General features: G+C 52.4%; 1 protein-coding gene across 9 annotated transcripts in view; it reads left to right on the top strand.

The window, feature by feature from the left end:
* The window catches only part of FOXN3 (forkhead box N3), a 435,192-nt gene that overhangs the window by 402,527 nt on the left and 18,227 nt on the right, over positions 1–14,438 (top strand). For 7 of the 9 annotated variants that reach the window (XM_070469769.1, XM_070469771.1, XM_070469770.1 and 4 more), the window contains 2 exons: positions 62–127; positions 10,300–10,402. In XM_070469769.1, the coding sequence (XP_070325870.1) occupies positions 62–127; positions 10,300–10,402 (169 nt within the window). The remainder of the gene's footprint in view (positions 1–61; positions 128–10,299; positions 10,403–14,438) is intronic. The other 2 variants (XM_070469776.1, XM_070469777.1) reach the window with 2 other exon arrangements.

The raw sequence follows: 14,438 nt of genomic DNA, 5'->3' as shown, positions 1-14,438 counted from the left end.
AGAACGCACACACACATCAGCCCCGTTGTAAATAATGTTGTTTATTGGTTGATTTTTCCAGATCCTGACATTGATGCTGCCACTGCCATGATGCTTTTGAATACTCCCCCTGAGATACAAGCAGGTTGTGAGTAGATATTTCTATAGCCTACAGCACCACAGTTTGTGAACTTAACCTTTCTCCTTTATATACGAGGAAGAACTAATGCCCAAGCAGACCGCCCCCGCCCCCCACTTATAGAATCACTTTGAATTAACGCAGTGCGTGATTCCATACATGTGCGTAGAGAGACACGGCCACGCACGTGTGTGAATGAATGCATAGGTGTGCTTCCAAGATGACAGAGTGCTAAGATAATTTCAGGGCTTGAGACTTGGGGGGCAAGGAAGGGGACCAGGAATGAGTCCCAGAGAACAGACCCTTTCTTCTTCAGGAGTGTTCCTGGGAGTTTGTCGTTTCTGCTAGAAGAGGCTACAGGGGCCAGCTTCACAGTCGCGGGACTCAGCGGGAGCCGTTTTTAGACATTCCCCTCCCCTTGGGGACCTCATGACTAGCAGGCTCCCGTCTTAGGACGAGGAGAGGAAAGCCTAGCGAGGTGGGTGTGCAGGAGCGTGGAACAGCCTCTAAAGGGCGACGCCGGGGGCCCCGTCCCGTGTCATCCTGCGCCCACGGTCACACAGACAGAAGGGCAGGGCTGCTTTCGCGAAGCAGGGCTCCTGTCGGCCCTCGAGCAAGGCCGGGCCCAAGACATCTCTTGGCTTCCTCCCTTGAACTGCTCTTCTATGCGCCATCCAATGTCTCTTCCCCACCTCTGGAGCTAGCGTGTTTTTAGAACGGTCTCCTCTCCCAGGGATGACCGATGACCCAAATGCAGACATCTGTCCCTCGTCCTCCCAGCGGCCACGTCCCTCTCCCGGCGGAAGCCGTGCGAGCAGCCAGCTTGGCGCCCGCAGCTCGTTGGCAGGATAACGGCGTCACCGCCTCGCTGCGCATGGACTTGCCAGGTAGAGGCCGCGGGGTGCCGCAGCCGACCCCCTCCTCGTTCTGAGCGCCGCCCGGCCTGCTGAGCAAAGGGACCCCCACTTTGGGAGCTTGTGGCATCTCCCACAGGAGAACATCTGTTCCAGACCCTCCCCAGCTGTCTGATGTCGAGTTCTAGACCGTCCCTCCTAGCCTGCCAGCAGGCTCCATCCTTCCTCCCCTGTTCCTTTAAAGACCCAAGAGACACAGCCAGGCGTTCTCGGGACAGAGTCGTCTCTCTACTGAAGGCTGCAGTTACCTGGTCCTGAAGGCAAGGTCTCCTCACTCTCTCTTTGCTGAACTCAGCTTGCTGGCCATTGAAATAAAGACTGCCCACCCCTCCAAGAAGGAACCACCACTGCTAAGCAGACGCGTAAGCAGTGCAGCCCTGTAACTCGCAGTTAACCTGTAGTGTGGGTTTTAAAGGATGTTTGAAGTTACACGGAAGTGAAAAAAAAAGAACTCAGTTCTCACATGACTCTTGCAGGAAGACAGTAGACCAGACTGTAATCCAGTGACTGTCTGAAACAGTTTCTGGAATCAAGTTGGACAGTTCATCACGGGGCAAGCGGACTGACTTGATCAGAGCTGTGTAGGGCTCAGGTACCTTCCTTCATACCGGTCACTGCCCGCAGTGATCGTTGGTTTAAAGAAATTATTTTGATGAACGGGAATAAAGGAGTTAAGCGAGGAAAGGTAAGGGGATTGGTCATTAACAGATCCTGGACAATTTTATAAAGATCCATTATCCCTAGATTCTTGATCATAGATAGAAAGGGAAAAGGGTTGATCCTGATGAGTTAAGAAGTTAATTGTTTTTAGTGTTCTCATGACTAAATGAACTGCCCACCTCTCCCTTACTATAACACAGATGGTGACAATTTTTTTTCGGGGTGTCCCCAGTCTTATTATGTTGAAATGCTGCATTTGAGTTTTCAGAGCTCCGTGTTCACGTTATGAAGCTGTGCAGTCACGTAGGGCTTTCCCGCCTCGCTCTGTGAGAAGCCCAGCCACAGCCCTGGTGAGCCCGCCAGAAGCAGGCTCTAGCGTCCTGGTAGGAAGGGACCGGGAAGCCCACAGAAGTCATGGAAGTAGACAGCAGAGAAGTCAGTTTAACGACTGGGCAGAGGGTAGCGCACAGCTTTATATTCACCTTCCTGTCTGACCCCAAGCCTCATCAGATCCCCTGGAAATCCAGCTAGGGCATAGTCAGTGGGTGAGAAGCCCCAAGATTGGAGCAGGGCCGTCGGAAGGAGATGAGCACACGTTGAGCGTCCGCTCCTGCACTTGGGGGGCCCCAGGGGCCCCCCTCAGCCTCCTAAGAGGCACAGTCAGAGGTGTGTGTCCCGACACTGGGACTCTCTGCACCCAGCTCTTCTGCGCTTCGCTCTCCCTTTCCCTCCCAAAGTGACGTTTCTTGCCTGGCATGTGAGGCAGGACCTCGCCTCCTGAAGGGAGACCATCCCGGACATACAGTGCGGAAGCCACTGTGCCCTACGCTGCCGGCTTTGCCCAAAGCCTGGAAACGGTGGGAGGCGATCCCTTAGCCACTTTGCCCACCTGATGCGAAGAACCGACTTACTAGAAAAGACCATGGTGGTGGGAAAGATTGAAGGAGGGAGGAGAAGGGGACGGCAGAGGATGAGATGGTGGGATGGCACCACCGACTCAATGGACATGAGTTTGAGTAAACTCCAGGAGTTGGTGATGGACAGGGAGGCCTGGCCTGCTGCAGTCCATGGGGTCAAAAAGAGCCAGACAGGGCTGAGCGACTGAACTGAACTGATCACTTAGCCAAAGACTCAAAGGCAGCAGACACCAGGGCGCTGGTGGGGAATGGGCAGCCTGCCTCAGGGTGTGTGTGCGCGCGTGTCCCCCACGTTTTGGGTCCCGTGCTCCCCGCACGGGCCCGTGGCACGTCTGTTACCAGAGCCTCGTCCTCGCGGGCTGCTTCACCGCCCAGGCTGAGCCACGCCCCCCGTGTGAGCGGACCCCACCCCGTCCGTCTGCAGCTGGCGCTGCACGGGCCGGAGGCAGCAGCCGCTGAGACCTTGCGCTGTCATCCTTCCTGCGGGCAGACTGGCCGCAGGCTGGGAGTCGGTTAAGTCCTAGCAAGGAGCCGTGTCCAGAAGGTGACAGAACCAGGTCGGCGCAGCCCCGTGTCTCAGGAGGACCCCCTCCTGCCCCAGGGCGCCCCCCGCACCTGGGCCCCTTGAGCCCCCTCTCTGGGGGGCCCCGCAGCCCCTCCCGTCACGCTGACGCCTCACTGTCATCAGAGCCTCAGCCTGCAGCGTCATCTCCCCCACAGCACCAGCAGGAGCGTTCTCTCTTTCTGGCATGGTCTGTTCACGGCATGGGGAGCATTCCACGAGGCGTGCCATCACGTGTAAGGGGCTCTGCAGGACACGGCTTCCAGAAAAATCCAGGCAAGACACTGCCGCCTCGTCGTCTCTTGAGCTTTGGATTATGCTTCTGGTCAAATCCAGCCACATCCCTTTCCCCTGCCAAAAAAAAAGTATGGCTCTGTAGATTAATTCTAGCTTCTCGATTCTAATTAAGGCTTCCTAGGTGGCTCCAGTGATAAAGAATCAGCCTGCAAAATGTAATCAGTATTATTTTATGGTATTAATGGAATATTTTACATCTTCTTTTTCATAGTGAGTCTTTGAAATCCATTGTACGTAGAACAGGGCTCAGTTTGGATCCACGTTTCAGCTGCTCTAGAGAGGCCACATTTGTTTTGTCAGATGGCGCAGTGGTAGGGAACCCACCTGCCAGTGCCACAGACGCAGAAGATGCAGGTTTCATCCCTGGGTCAGAGGATCCCCTGGAGGGGGAAATAGCAACCCACTCCAGGATTCTTGCCTGGGAAGTTCCACTGACAGAGGAGCCTGGTGGGCTGTGGTCCACGGGGTCACAGAGTCAGCTCTGCCTGACCCGAGCGCTGCGGATACACACACGTCTGCTCAACCACCTGCTCTGCAGTTCTCCTTTGACAAGCCCTGCCAGTCACCTGTGACCCCAGTGGAGGAACTGTTACTAAGTCAGGAGAAGTCTGATCTCTGTTACTCATCTTCAAATGAAGTGAAAGTTGCTCAGTCATGTCCAACTCTTTGCGACCCTGCAGAGTATACAGTCCATGGAATTCTCCAGGCCAGAATACTGGAGTGAGTAGCCGTTCCCTCCTCCAGGGGATCTTGCCCACCCAGGAATCGAACCAGGGTCTCCTTCCTGCAGTGCAGGCGGATTCTTTACCTACTGAGCTACCAGGGAAGCCCACTCATCTTCAAAGGCTGACATCATGCCTGGTTGGAATGTTCCCAGAGAGAAACTCTAGATAATGAGCAAAACAACAGAACTGGGGGGGTGGGGGGGAGTGGTTGGAAGGAAGCGGAGGTCCCAGCCCACCCCACCCCGAGCTGGAATGCCTATAGAGGCACCAGGCAGCCAGGAAGTGGGCTCCCTTCTCTCAGCCCTCTCCACGGCCTTGCGAGGAAGCAAGGGCCAGTCCTAGGAAAGGGAAGGATTACCGATCACCTGCTGCTCAGCGTATGGCCTCTGCTAGCCTCGCAGTTGGGACTCAGAGGTTAATTTCAGAAGCTGGAAGGGGAGCTGGGGAAGCCGGGGCAGGGCAGGGCGGAGAGCGGACGAAAGTTTCTCTCATGCTTCCACTTTTTTTATTTCGGGTTCTGGAAGTGATCCCATTTGGATCACAGTGAACGGTGCTGCTTGATTTGATTTGTGTGTGGATGTGAGGGCTGCTTTCTTGATGGATAAAAGTTGAGGGTCATTGTATAAGACAAAGTGCTGATGTCCTTGGCACCTTGTCCCAGGATTTGAGAGTCTCAGACATACGTCTTCTCTCCTAGAAGAGCCAATTTAAAAAACGCATTATGTTGGAGTAGAGTTGATCAACAATGTTAGATTCCGGTGTACAGCCGAGTGGTTCAGTTGTACATGCAAATGTACCTATTCTTTATCAAATTCTTTTCCCATGTAGGTTATTAGAGTATTGAGCGGACTTTCATGTGAAGAGCTAAATTTTAAATGATGTAGCAGAAAAGGATGATGCTGGGCGGGTAGGGGGTGCTTTTTCTTTTTTTTTTTTAGTTGATTTAGTGAGAAGCCACAAATCTGAGTTTGAGGTTGATCTTAACTATCCAGTTTCTTACAACATCTCTTCTCTAGCTGGAGCCCAGGTTTAATTTCAGCAGGTTAGGTAGGCGCCCTGGGTTTACGTGTGTTGATATGCATTGGGGGAAACACAGAGGAAATGGAAGGGAAGGAGAAGATATGCTGAGAAGTGAAGGGCCAGGGGTGCTGACCCCGTCTCCAGATCCGGACTCAAAAAGTCATGGCGCGGGGACTTGGGAATGCCTTTCTCAGCCGTGTTAGACCAGCCGGGATTCATCTTTCAGACGCCACAGCCTTGGCACGTGGGGGTGGAGACAGAAGGGAGAAAAGGGTGGGAGCAGTTCCGAGTGCGCGCCGGCTGCCATGGGCAGAGAGGGGCACGTCCACCCCCGTGAGGAGCTGCTGGGCGAGCACTGGGGAGCCGGGCTTGGCGGGGCAGCGGCCGCAGCAGCTCCTGTGGGAGTGCGCGCCAGGGTCCAAGGGAGAGCCTCTGCACGCCAGCGGGCTCGCCAGGTTCCAGAAACAGCTCGGGCAAGGCCTTTTCATGCCGCAGGGCACACCGTCGGTGAGAGTCTCTGTGAAGTGTATACAGTTCATTAACCAGGAAGATGTCTTCGTGGGTGAGTACAGAGTTCGTGAAGTGAAAGTCGCTCAGTTGTATCCGACTCTTTGAGACCCCATGGACTATACAATCCATGGAATTCTCCAGGCCAAAATACTGGAGTGGGTAGCCTTTCCCTTCTTCAGGAGATCTTCCCAACCCAGGGATCGAGCCAGGGTCTTCGGCATTGCAGGCGGATTCTTTACCAGCTGAGTCACAAGGGAAGCCCAGGAACACTGGAGTGGGTAGCCTATCCCTTTTCCAGCGGATCTTCCTGACCCAGGAATCAAACCCAGGCCTCCTGCATTGCAGGTGGATCCTTTACCAGCTGAGCCCTCAGAGGAGCAGAGTTAGGGAGAGCTACAAAAAGCATCATCAGCTGAAAGAATTTCCGCTTGTCCTGACCCCATTAAGTCCTGTGCCTTAGAGATAATTAATAAGAGGGCGCTGGTGAGGTGAGGGGGGTGGAGGATGAACACGGTGATCTTGGTGACAGTGAGCTTGTAGAATGGGCCCGCCGCTGAGCTAGCAGCTCATGTGCTTTGTCTTGTTCTGTCTACAAAATGATGCTCCTGGTACCTCCTTTATAGGTGAGAAAACGGAGGCACAGAGAGGCTAAGGCACTTGCCCAAAGCCACAGGGCGTGTGCTGGGGCAGGACTTTGGACAGAGGCCGTGTGGCCCCAAGAGTACAGTCGTCCCCCCTGGAGCGTGGTGAGATGAGGGGTCGAGCGAGCCCGGTGTCCCGGGGCTGCCCGCTGAGGGCTGCCCGCCTCTCTGTCCCCTTCACACCAGGTGAGCCCCCGGGGATCGGAGGCTCCGGCCACTCGGGCAGAGGGCTCCGGGGACAGGCGGGGCTGCGTCTCCTGATGGCCGGACGAACGCAGGGCCGTGCCAGGCCAGCGGACATGTGCCCGGGACTCCGTCCTCCTGCTCGTCCCCGGGGCTCCCTCGTCTTTGTCGCAGGACTCAGGTACTCTGGGTGTTTTCGCCGCAGGAGTGACTCTGACGTGATTTGCGCCTGGGGAACGGAAGTGCCGTGACTGCGGTGGCTGCTGTTCTGGCTGAGTGTGTGACCCGGACAATGGCCAGGGGCTTCCAACCTCATCCGGCTGTTCTCGTGGGCCGCTCCCAGGCTCCTCTGGGGGTGCTGAGCACGTGGGTGATGCTGAGATTGAAGGCCGGCATCTGTTTTCAGAACAGCCCTGTCTTTATTCAGTTAAACCTCTAAGTACTCCGAGAGGTCAATACTGTGTCCCCTTCTTACTTAAGGAGCTGGTCAGGGGACACAGACAGTGAAGGACACCGACGGGACACAGGGGCAGGTCGTGTGACACCAGAGCCTGGCTCTCAGCCGCCAGGCTAGAGACCACGTCCCTGCCCAGAACCCTTCAGTGGTTTTCCCAGTTTCCATAGTGAAAGTGAAAGCGTTAGTCGCTCAGTCATATCCGATTCTTTGCAACCCCGTCCATGGACTGTAGCTTCTCTATCCATGGGGTTCTCCAGGCAAGATACCAGAGTCAGTAGCCTTTCCCTTCTCCAGGGGATCTTCCCGACCCACGAATCGAACCTGGGTCTTCTGCATTGCAGGTGGATTCTTTACTGCCTAGGCTTCCAGGGATGTAGTGTAGGTGGATGCATCTCATTCCTGCTAGGATTATATGCTTTGTCAAAATTACTTTTTAATTCTTATGATTAAATAAGAATTAATCATTAAATCTTATGATTTCTATCACTTCCAGGCCTGGGATGTGCCTTTGAATGCTAACAGTGGCACTTCCTACAGGAAGGCTTCCCAGATAGCCTTGTTTTGGGTTAGCTGTTTCCATCCTTCATCCCCATAGGCTTGCTGGCCTAGTGCTTGCTAGAGTATGTTTTCACTGTCTCTTCAATTCTCTGTCTGTCCCACTCAACTGGGGGGACCCTGCGTCCTCTTCATTTAATGTGTAGACAGGTACTTGGTAATTTAATCCATTAATTGATCCAACCTGTATATGAGACTGTAATAATTTTTACTGATAAGAATTATAACTGTGGTATAGATTTTAAATATTTAAGTTATTGTGGGGGGTACCATTCTGTCAGATTTGCTTGATGTTCTAGATGAGATCCCTAGTGACTGATACATTAAATACCATTTTGAAGAGATACCACAAAATAATTGAAAAACCCTTTCCCACAATCCCCAAAACAGACAAACCAAAAATAACCTCCACCTGAAGCATCTGTCTTTGAACGCCAGAGTCCTGCTGGTTTATACGTATGTCTGTCCTCTGGAATTACTGGTATTTTCCCTCCTGTATTTTCTTCCAGAAGTTTTGTAACTTTAGTCCTTACATTTAGATCTATGACACATTCCTAATTAGTTTCCCCACTTGGTATGAGGTTAGGACGAAAGTTCGTTTTTTTCCAAGTGGATCTCTGATTGTTCTGACTGTTCTTTGCCCCATTGTGTTGTCTGCATATTTGTCAAAAATCAGTTGACCACATACATGTGAGTCTATTTCTTGGACTCTCTTTTGTTCCGTTGATCTATAGGTCTGCACTTACACCATGCTGTCTTGTAGCTTTATACAAAGTTGTTCGATAACTGGGGTAGATTTAAATTCTGGACACTCTTCTATGATAATTAGTTGCAATATCGTATCATAACAGGTTTCATGCTTTTAAGATATCTGGTGAGTCCCCTACCTCAGTTGACCTGATGTCTGAAATCAGGCTGATTGTTAAGTGACAGGTAGAAATTCCTGATCTAGTTCGGCCTACCTTCGTAATTAAATATGCGAACAGACAAGGAATTCTCGAGCCCCGACTGTGCTGGTAGTAATGACTTCAGGCACTAGTTTCAGCTTTGTGCCCCGTCCCACCTTTCGTACAACCTGGTTACAGGGACCTTACACAAACCTGGATGAGACGTGGCAGAAAACACTGGCGGGAGCTGCCTAGGGGGTCAGTCTACAGCTTTATGCCATGTTCCAGAGCAGACACTGGTCCAACCTGAAGACCTGACTTACGGTTTAGAGTATTTACATAAATCTGCTCCTAGACACCTGAAATTATAGGAGTAAAAAGTATGTACTGTGTCTTTTGGGAAGCATAGTTGTTCCACACAAATAATATCGGCTTTAAAATTTAAATGTCCAGGGACTTCCTTGGTGGTCCAGTGTTTAAGACTTTGCCTTCTAAGGCCGTGGGTACAGGTTTGACCCCTATTTTGGGAGCTAAGATCCCTCATGTCTGACAGCCGAAATAACCGAAAACTTTTAAAATAGTCCACATCAAAAAAACAATCTATAAAAAAATTTATCGACTTTTAAAAAACTTAATATTCAGAGTGGTTTTCATTTTTGAAGGTATGATTTCGTAGACTCTTTTTGGTTAGGTCTGTGTCTGAGAAAGCAGTCTGTCCACCCTGCCCTCGGATGAGTCTGGGCCAGGGGCTGGGGACTCTAGGATGCTAGAGATGGAAAGGGTCTTCGAGAACGCCACTCAGAGAAGGAAAAGGAAATTCTGTGAGTTTGCGCAGTCCTCCCAGAAGGACAGATTAAAGCCCAGGTGTACAAGCCCTCTGTCAGAGCGTTCACACGGGATACGTGCCCGGCCCCATAGACACGTGGAGGAGTGCCGGTGATGCTGGAAGAATATTAGCGTGAGCCAGCAGAAACTGCTGCTCGGGAGGTCAGAAAGATCGACTCCCAGGGCTGCTCCTGGTCCCCCTGTTCTGTGAATACTCAGATCCGCGTGAGGCCACTGTGCGTTACACACAGCACGGGCAGTGTCTGATGGTCCGTGACGAAAAGTGTGGCTCAGGAGTAATGCGGGGCTGAGTGTGTCTAGGAGACCACGGGTGATGAGAGCGCTCCTGGGACGTCTGCTTAGAAGAGGCTCCAGGGCAGGAGGGAGGCGGGCCGCGTGCTTCTGAAACGGAGCCCGCCTTCAAGGGCCCTGCACTCCCCGTGGAGACGGGTGTGAGGATGCCCAGGAGATGTGAGCGCTGAGGTGCCGAGGAGCTTGTAAAATCAGCTCTGCTGTTCTTTTGGCTGTTTGTTTTTTTTCTTTCCCTTCCTGGATTAAGGACTCTTAGAAAGACATTCCCAGTTCTGACCATGGCCAGAGAAGCATGAGGAAAATGCTTTTGTTTGCTCAAGATACCGTCAGGTTCTTGATCAAAAGGGTCTGCCTGGAGATAAAACCTTATATGTAATAAATGCAGGAAAATAATATTTGAAGCCCACTTTCAAAAACTCATCTCTTTTTTTTTTTCCTAACCAAGGCATCAATAATAAGCTACTGGTTTGACTTGACTAACTCAATCTCTCTCTTGAGGTGTGGTATCTTTCTGTCTTGCTCTCTTGGCATTCTTTTTGTATCTGTCACGCCTGTGTGTGTGTGTCTGTCTGTCTGTCTGCTTGCCCTCTGTACCTGTATCTCCTCTCTCTCCCTGTCTCCCTCTCTCTGTCTTTCTTTGGTGTAGCCAGAATTTCTGACTCGGAACAGAAGTCTTCACACCGGGATTCACGTGTGGTGTCTCTTTGCTTTTCCAGTTCCTCCAGGAGTGATACAGAACGGAACGCGGGTTCTGAGCCGAGGCCTGTTCCCCGGGGTCCGGCCGTTGCCAGTCACGCCCATTGGGATGGCAGCTGTGAGGTAAGGGGCCCTGCGGGGCGAAGCCCCCCTGGGCAGCGGGATGGGCGCTCTGCGCCCACGGGCCACCTGGGGGCTGGGGAAGACCAGCCTCTGCGTGGTCAGGGCGGAAGTGACTTGGGTGTGTGAAAAAGTTAAAGGAGCACCCGAGGACTCCAATCTAGGTGCCAGCTTCTCCTTCCCGGGCCGTCAAATTACCCTGGTCTCTTTGCAGATGAGATGAGGCAAAATGGCACTGAAGTTGCTCTATTCTGAGAAGGTGGGGTAAAGTCAGCAGAAGGAAATGGTGGGCAAGGTAGTCATTAGATTCTGGGCTAACTGGTCGACCTCTAGACCCAGCCCTCTCACTTCCCAGTCCTTTCACTTTGGGTGCATGTCTGACCTCTGTGGGTTACTTCCCTCATCACTGAAGCTCCTCTGCCTTCTGGGAAGGCTTGCAATGAAACATGCAGAACAATCAGGTGTGAAAAGCGCTTCCGTGAGTGGTCTGCAAATACCAGGTGGCATCAGCTCCCCCCACTTCCGAGAATCAGCTCAGCTGCCAAACCTCACGGACTCTTGGGAGGTTTCTTTACTCCACCTTCTCAGCTCTCCTGCCAGCCCCAGGGGAGGGCCCGTCGCTCGCCCGGGAGGGAGCCTCCCTCCTGTCCTCCTTGCTGCCTCTCTGCCCACCCCTGCCCTCCCATCAGCTGTCGCCAGGCTGGCTTTCTAAAAAGGCCTCTCCAGCTGTTTGCAGAACCATCCCCGTCGACTACCACCGTCTGACCCTGACACCCTGCCGGTACCCCCCTCCTCCAGCCAGATTTGTTCTCCCCATGATCCAGTGTTGGCCCATCTTATCGCACAGTTTCCTCTATGTAGACCTCCTCCGCCTCCATGTAGAAAGCAGCACATCCTTCTCGGCCCATCACAAGAATGACCCCTTCACCAGGCCTTTCTGAGCAGGCCTCTGAGTCCGCATCAGATTAGTTTCTCCCCTTGCTTTGGGCATGGCCCTCTGGTGAGTGATGCTGTGTGTGTCCCCTCTGTCCTATGTGGTTGGCTTGCTAAGGACAAGGGCTGGCTCTCACTCGCTTGGCTGAGGCCTCGTCGCACGTTCAGTGTTGGGCCCTGATTGCTTGTTCAGAAGAGACCTGCCGTGCTGGGCTGCGTCCCTTCACGACACTGGATCCCAGCTTCTTTCCAGCACTTCTGGACCAAGTTCACACCTGAAGGCCATCTCGCTTTCCTATTGTTTCATGTCCCAAAGGAAACCATCCCAGGAAGTGTGTTGATGGGGACTTGAGGGGACTACAGGCTCAGGCTCTGTGATGGGAATCAACCGTGTGGAGATTCTCCGCTCACTCCTAGTCTTGTTTGTATTTTAACTTTTGGCTGCATATGGGGGATCTTAGTTCTCTGACCAGGGATCCAGCACACTTCCCCTGAGTTGGAAGCACAGAGTCTCAACCCCTGGACCACCAGGGAAATCCCTCACTTGTGTCTTTTAACCCTCCCAGCAAACCAGCTGCTTTTGCCAGAGTTGTTATTTTTCAGACGGTAAGTCATGTTCGACTCTTTGCAACCGCATGAATCGCAGCACACCAGGCCTCCCTGTCCATCACCAACTCCCAGAGTTTACTCAAACTCATGTCCATCGAGTCAGTGATGCCATCCATCTCATCCTCTGTAGTCCCCTTCTCTTCCCACCTTCAATATTTCCCAGCATCAGGGTCTTTTCCAATGAGTCAGCTCTTCGCATCAGGTGGCCACGGTATTGGAGCTTCAGCTTCAGTCCTTCCAGTGAATAAATAAGTAAGTAAGTGTTAGTCGCTCAATCGTGCCCGACTCTTTGTGACCCCATGGACTGCAGCCCACCAGGCTCCTCTGTCCATGAGATTTTTCAGGCAAAGATACTGGAGTGGGTTGCCATTTCCTTCTCTAGGGGATCTTCCCAACCCAGGGATCGATCCCAGGTCTCCTGCGTTGCAGACAGATTCTTTACTGACTGAGCTACAAGGGAAGCCATGAATAAGTCAAGGTTGATTTCCTTTAGGCTGGACTGATTCGATTTCCTTGCAGTCCTACCTTCAGAGCAGATGCTGGTATTTGGAACCTACTGAGGAGGGAAGTTGGTAGGAATTAGAATAGTAATTGTATGATAAAGCCAGTTATCACTTCTGCTAACCAGACATGGCGATACTTTCCAATAATGTGGAAAGGTTCTTTTTCTTGTGCTCCTCCCGTATCTTTCTTAGATATCTTGAGATCAGTAATTTATGACCTTCAGTTCATGAATGGTAAGCCTCTTCCTTCGAGCCAAAATAGCTATGCCTTGGCCTCCCATTATGAGAGAGACATTCTCTGTCTTCTGTTCTTGCTTAAAATCACTTCTGCCTAACCTCATTTACCTTTCTGGTTAGGAAGACAAAGACTCTCCTCACATGCAGTAAAGATCTCCTTTCATGTGCAGATACTAAGCGTAGACTTCCGGTTTATTGTTCTTAGCATCTTTTCAGTAACTTTTAAGCAAACGGAGCTCTCCCTGTGACTCCAGCCGTTCCCTGGGAGAAGGGAAGAGCCAGGCAGAGGGAAGGGAAGAGCCAGGCAGAGGGAACGGAGGCCTGAGACTGCCCTGGCTTTCAGCAGGAGCTGCCTCCTAATTTTATTACCCTCATGGCATATATGATTGCTGACTTTCAGAGATTAGTACCCTCTAGAGGTATTATCTAAAATACTGATTTTTTTAAGCTGGTTATATTTTGGTTAGAAGGCAGCACAGCACTGTTGTCGATGTTGTAGTTCTGTTGCTCGGGCGTGTCCGACCCTTTGTGGCTCTTTGTGATCCCCTGGACCGCAGCACGCCAGGCCTCCCTTTCCCTCACCATCTCCGGGAATTCGTTCACGTTCATGTCCACCAAATTGGTGATGTTATCGATAGCACTGCAGCAAGACAGTGATATCTTATTTCTGGTCAAAGAGCTGCTACTCATCCATTCCAGCCAACACCTCGCTTAGGCCCCTTCCGCAGTAAAATTCCACAAGCAGTTCCCGGGTCTAGACGTGTGTGTCCGTCAGGTCCAGCTGGGAGAGACAGAAGCCACACTCGGGACTTGAACAGGGAGACTTCAAAATAAAGAACCGTCAGCCCGGTAGAGAGTTATTAACCAGGCGACTGGAAGAGAACTCGGGGTGTTAGGGAGGGGACAACTGCAGGAAGCGGCCACATCCCCGCGGGTGAGGTTTGCATGATTGCCCCTCGAGGCCGGGTCTCAGAGCTCCCAGGAGCAGCCCGGGCTGGGATCCAGGCCTCCTAGGAGGAGCCAGGCGGGCGCGGACAGGTGGCGGGCGCGGAACACTGCAGGCGGCCCGGGGCTGCAGCTCTGCATGCCCGTCCGCTCCAGAAGCACGCAGACCCGAGCAGCAAGCTTCCCCAGCGTCACCCGAGGTCCGAGCAGAATCCTCTCGGTAAGAGGAACAGCCGCCGTGTGTAGAGACAAGCTCCCATTTGTACAAACAGAGAGAAAACCACAGTGTGTTAGCCGTTATCCCAACACCAGCTCTGCACTTTCCACCTCAGCTTTGGGAGACTTCAGGGAGAGGAAGGTCGCAGGCTCCAGAAGGTCAGGGACCCTCGCTTATAATACCTTTCCTTCCTTATGGCCCAAGTGCCTGGCAAATAGGTGGTGCGACACCTTCAGGAAAAGTGAACATAAACACAACCATGTGGGTATTTGAGGGGGACTGTGTAAACCCATGAAGACGTGTTTAGGGAGAGGGAAAATCCTGTTTTGCGCTTTCACCTTCATTGTAATTGAAATTTCTTTTTTTTTTTTATTTGGCCTTGTGTCAGTTGAACCTAGATTCAGCTGAGGTTAAAGGGAAAACAGCCCAGCAGAGACCAGAACGACAGCAGACGTCGTCTGCCAGACCACGTGGCGGTGACCCGGGGTCCCTGGGGGCTCCTGTGTTGCGGGGCTGGCTGCCCCATCCGCTCAGCGGGGCTGGCAGGAGGGCCAGAGGTCATTACAGCCCCCTGAAGACCTGTCTCCTACCCTGC

Source organism: Odocoileus virginianus, chromosome 6, assembly GCF_023699985.2.
Source record: "Odocoileus virginianus isolate 20LAN1187 ecotype Illinois chromosome 6, Ovbor_1.2, whole genome shotgun sequence".
Classification (NCBI taxonomy): domain Eukaryota; kingdom Metazoa; phylum Chordata; class Mammalia; order Artiodactyla; family Cervidae; genus Odocoileus; species Odocoileus virginianus.
The sequence above is the reverse complement of the archived record's forward strand: the minus strand, read 5'-3'. Positions and strand labels throughout refer to the sequence as shown.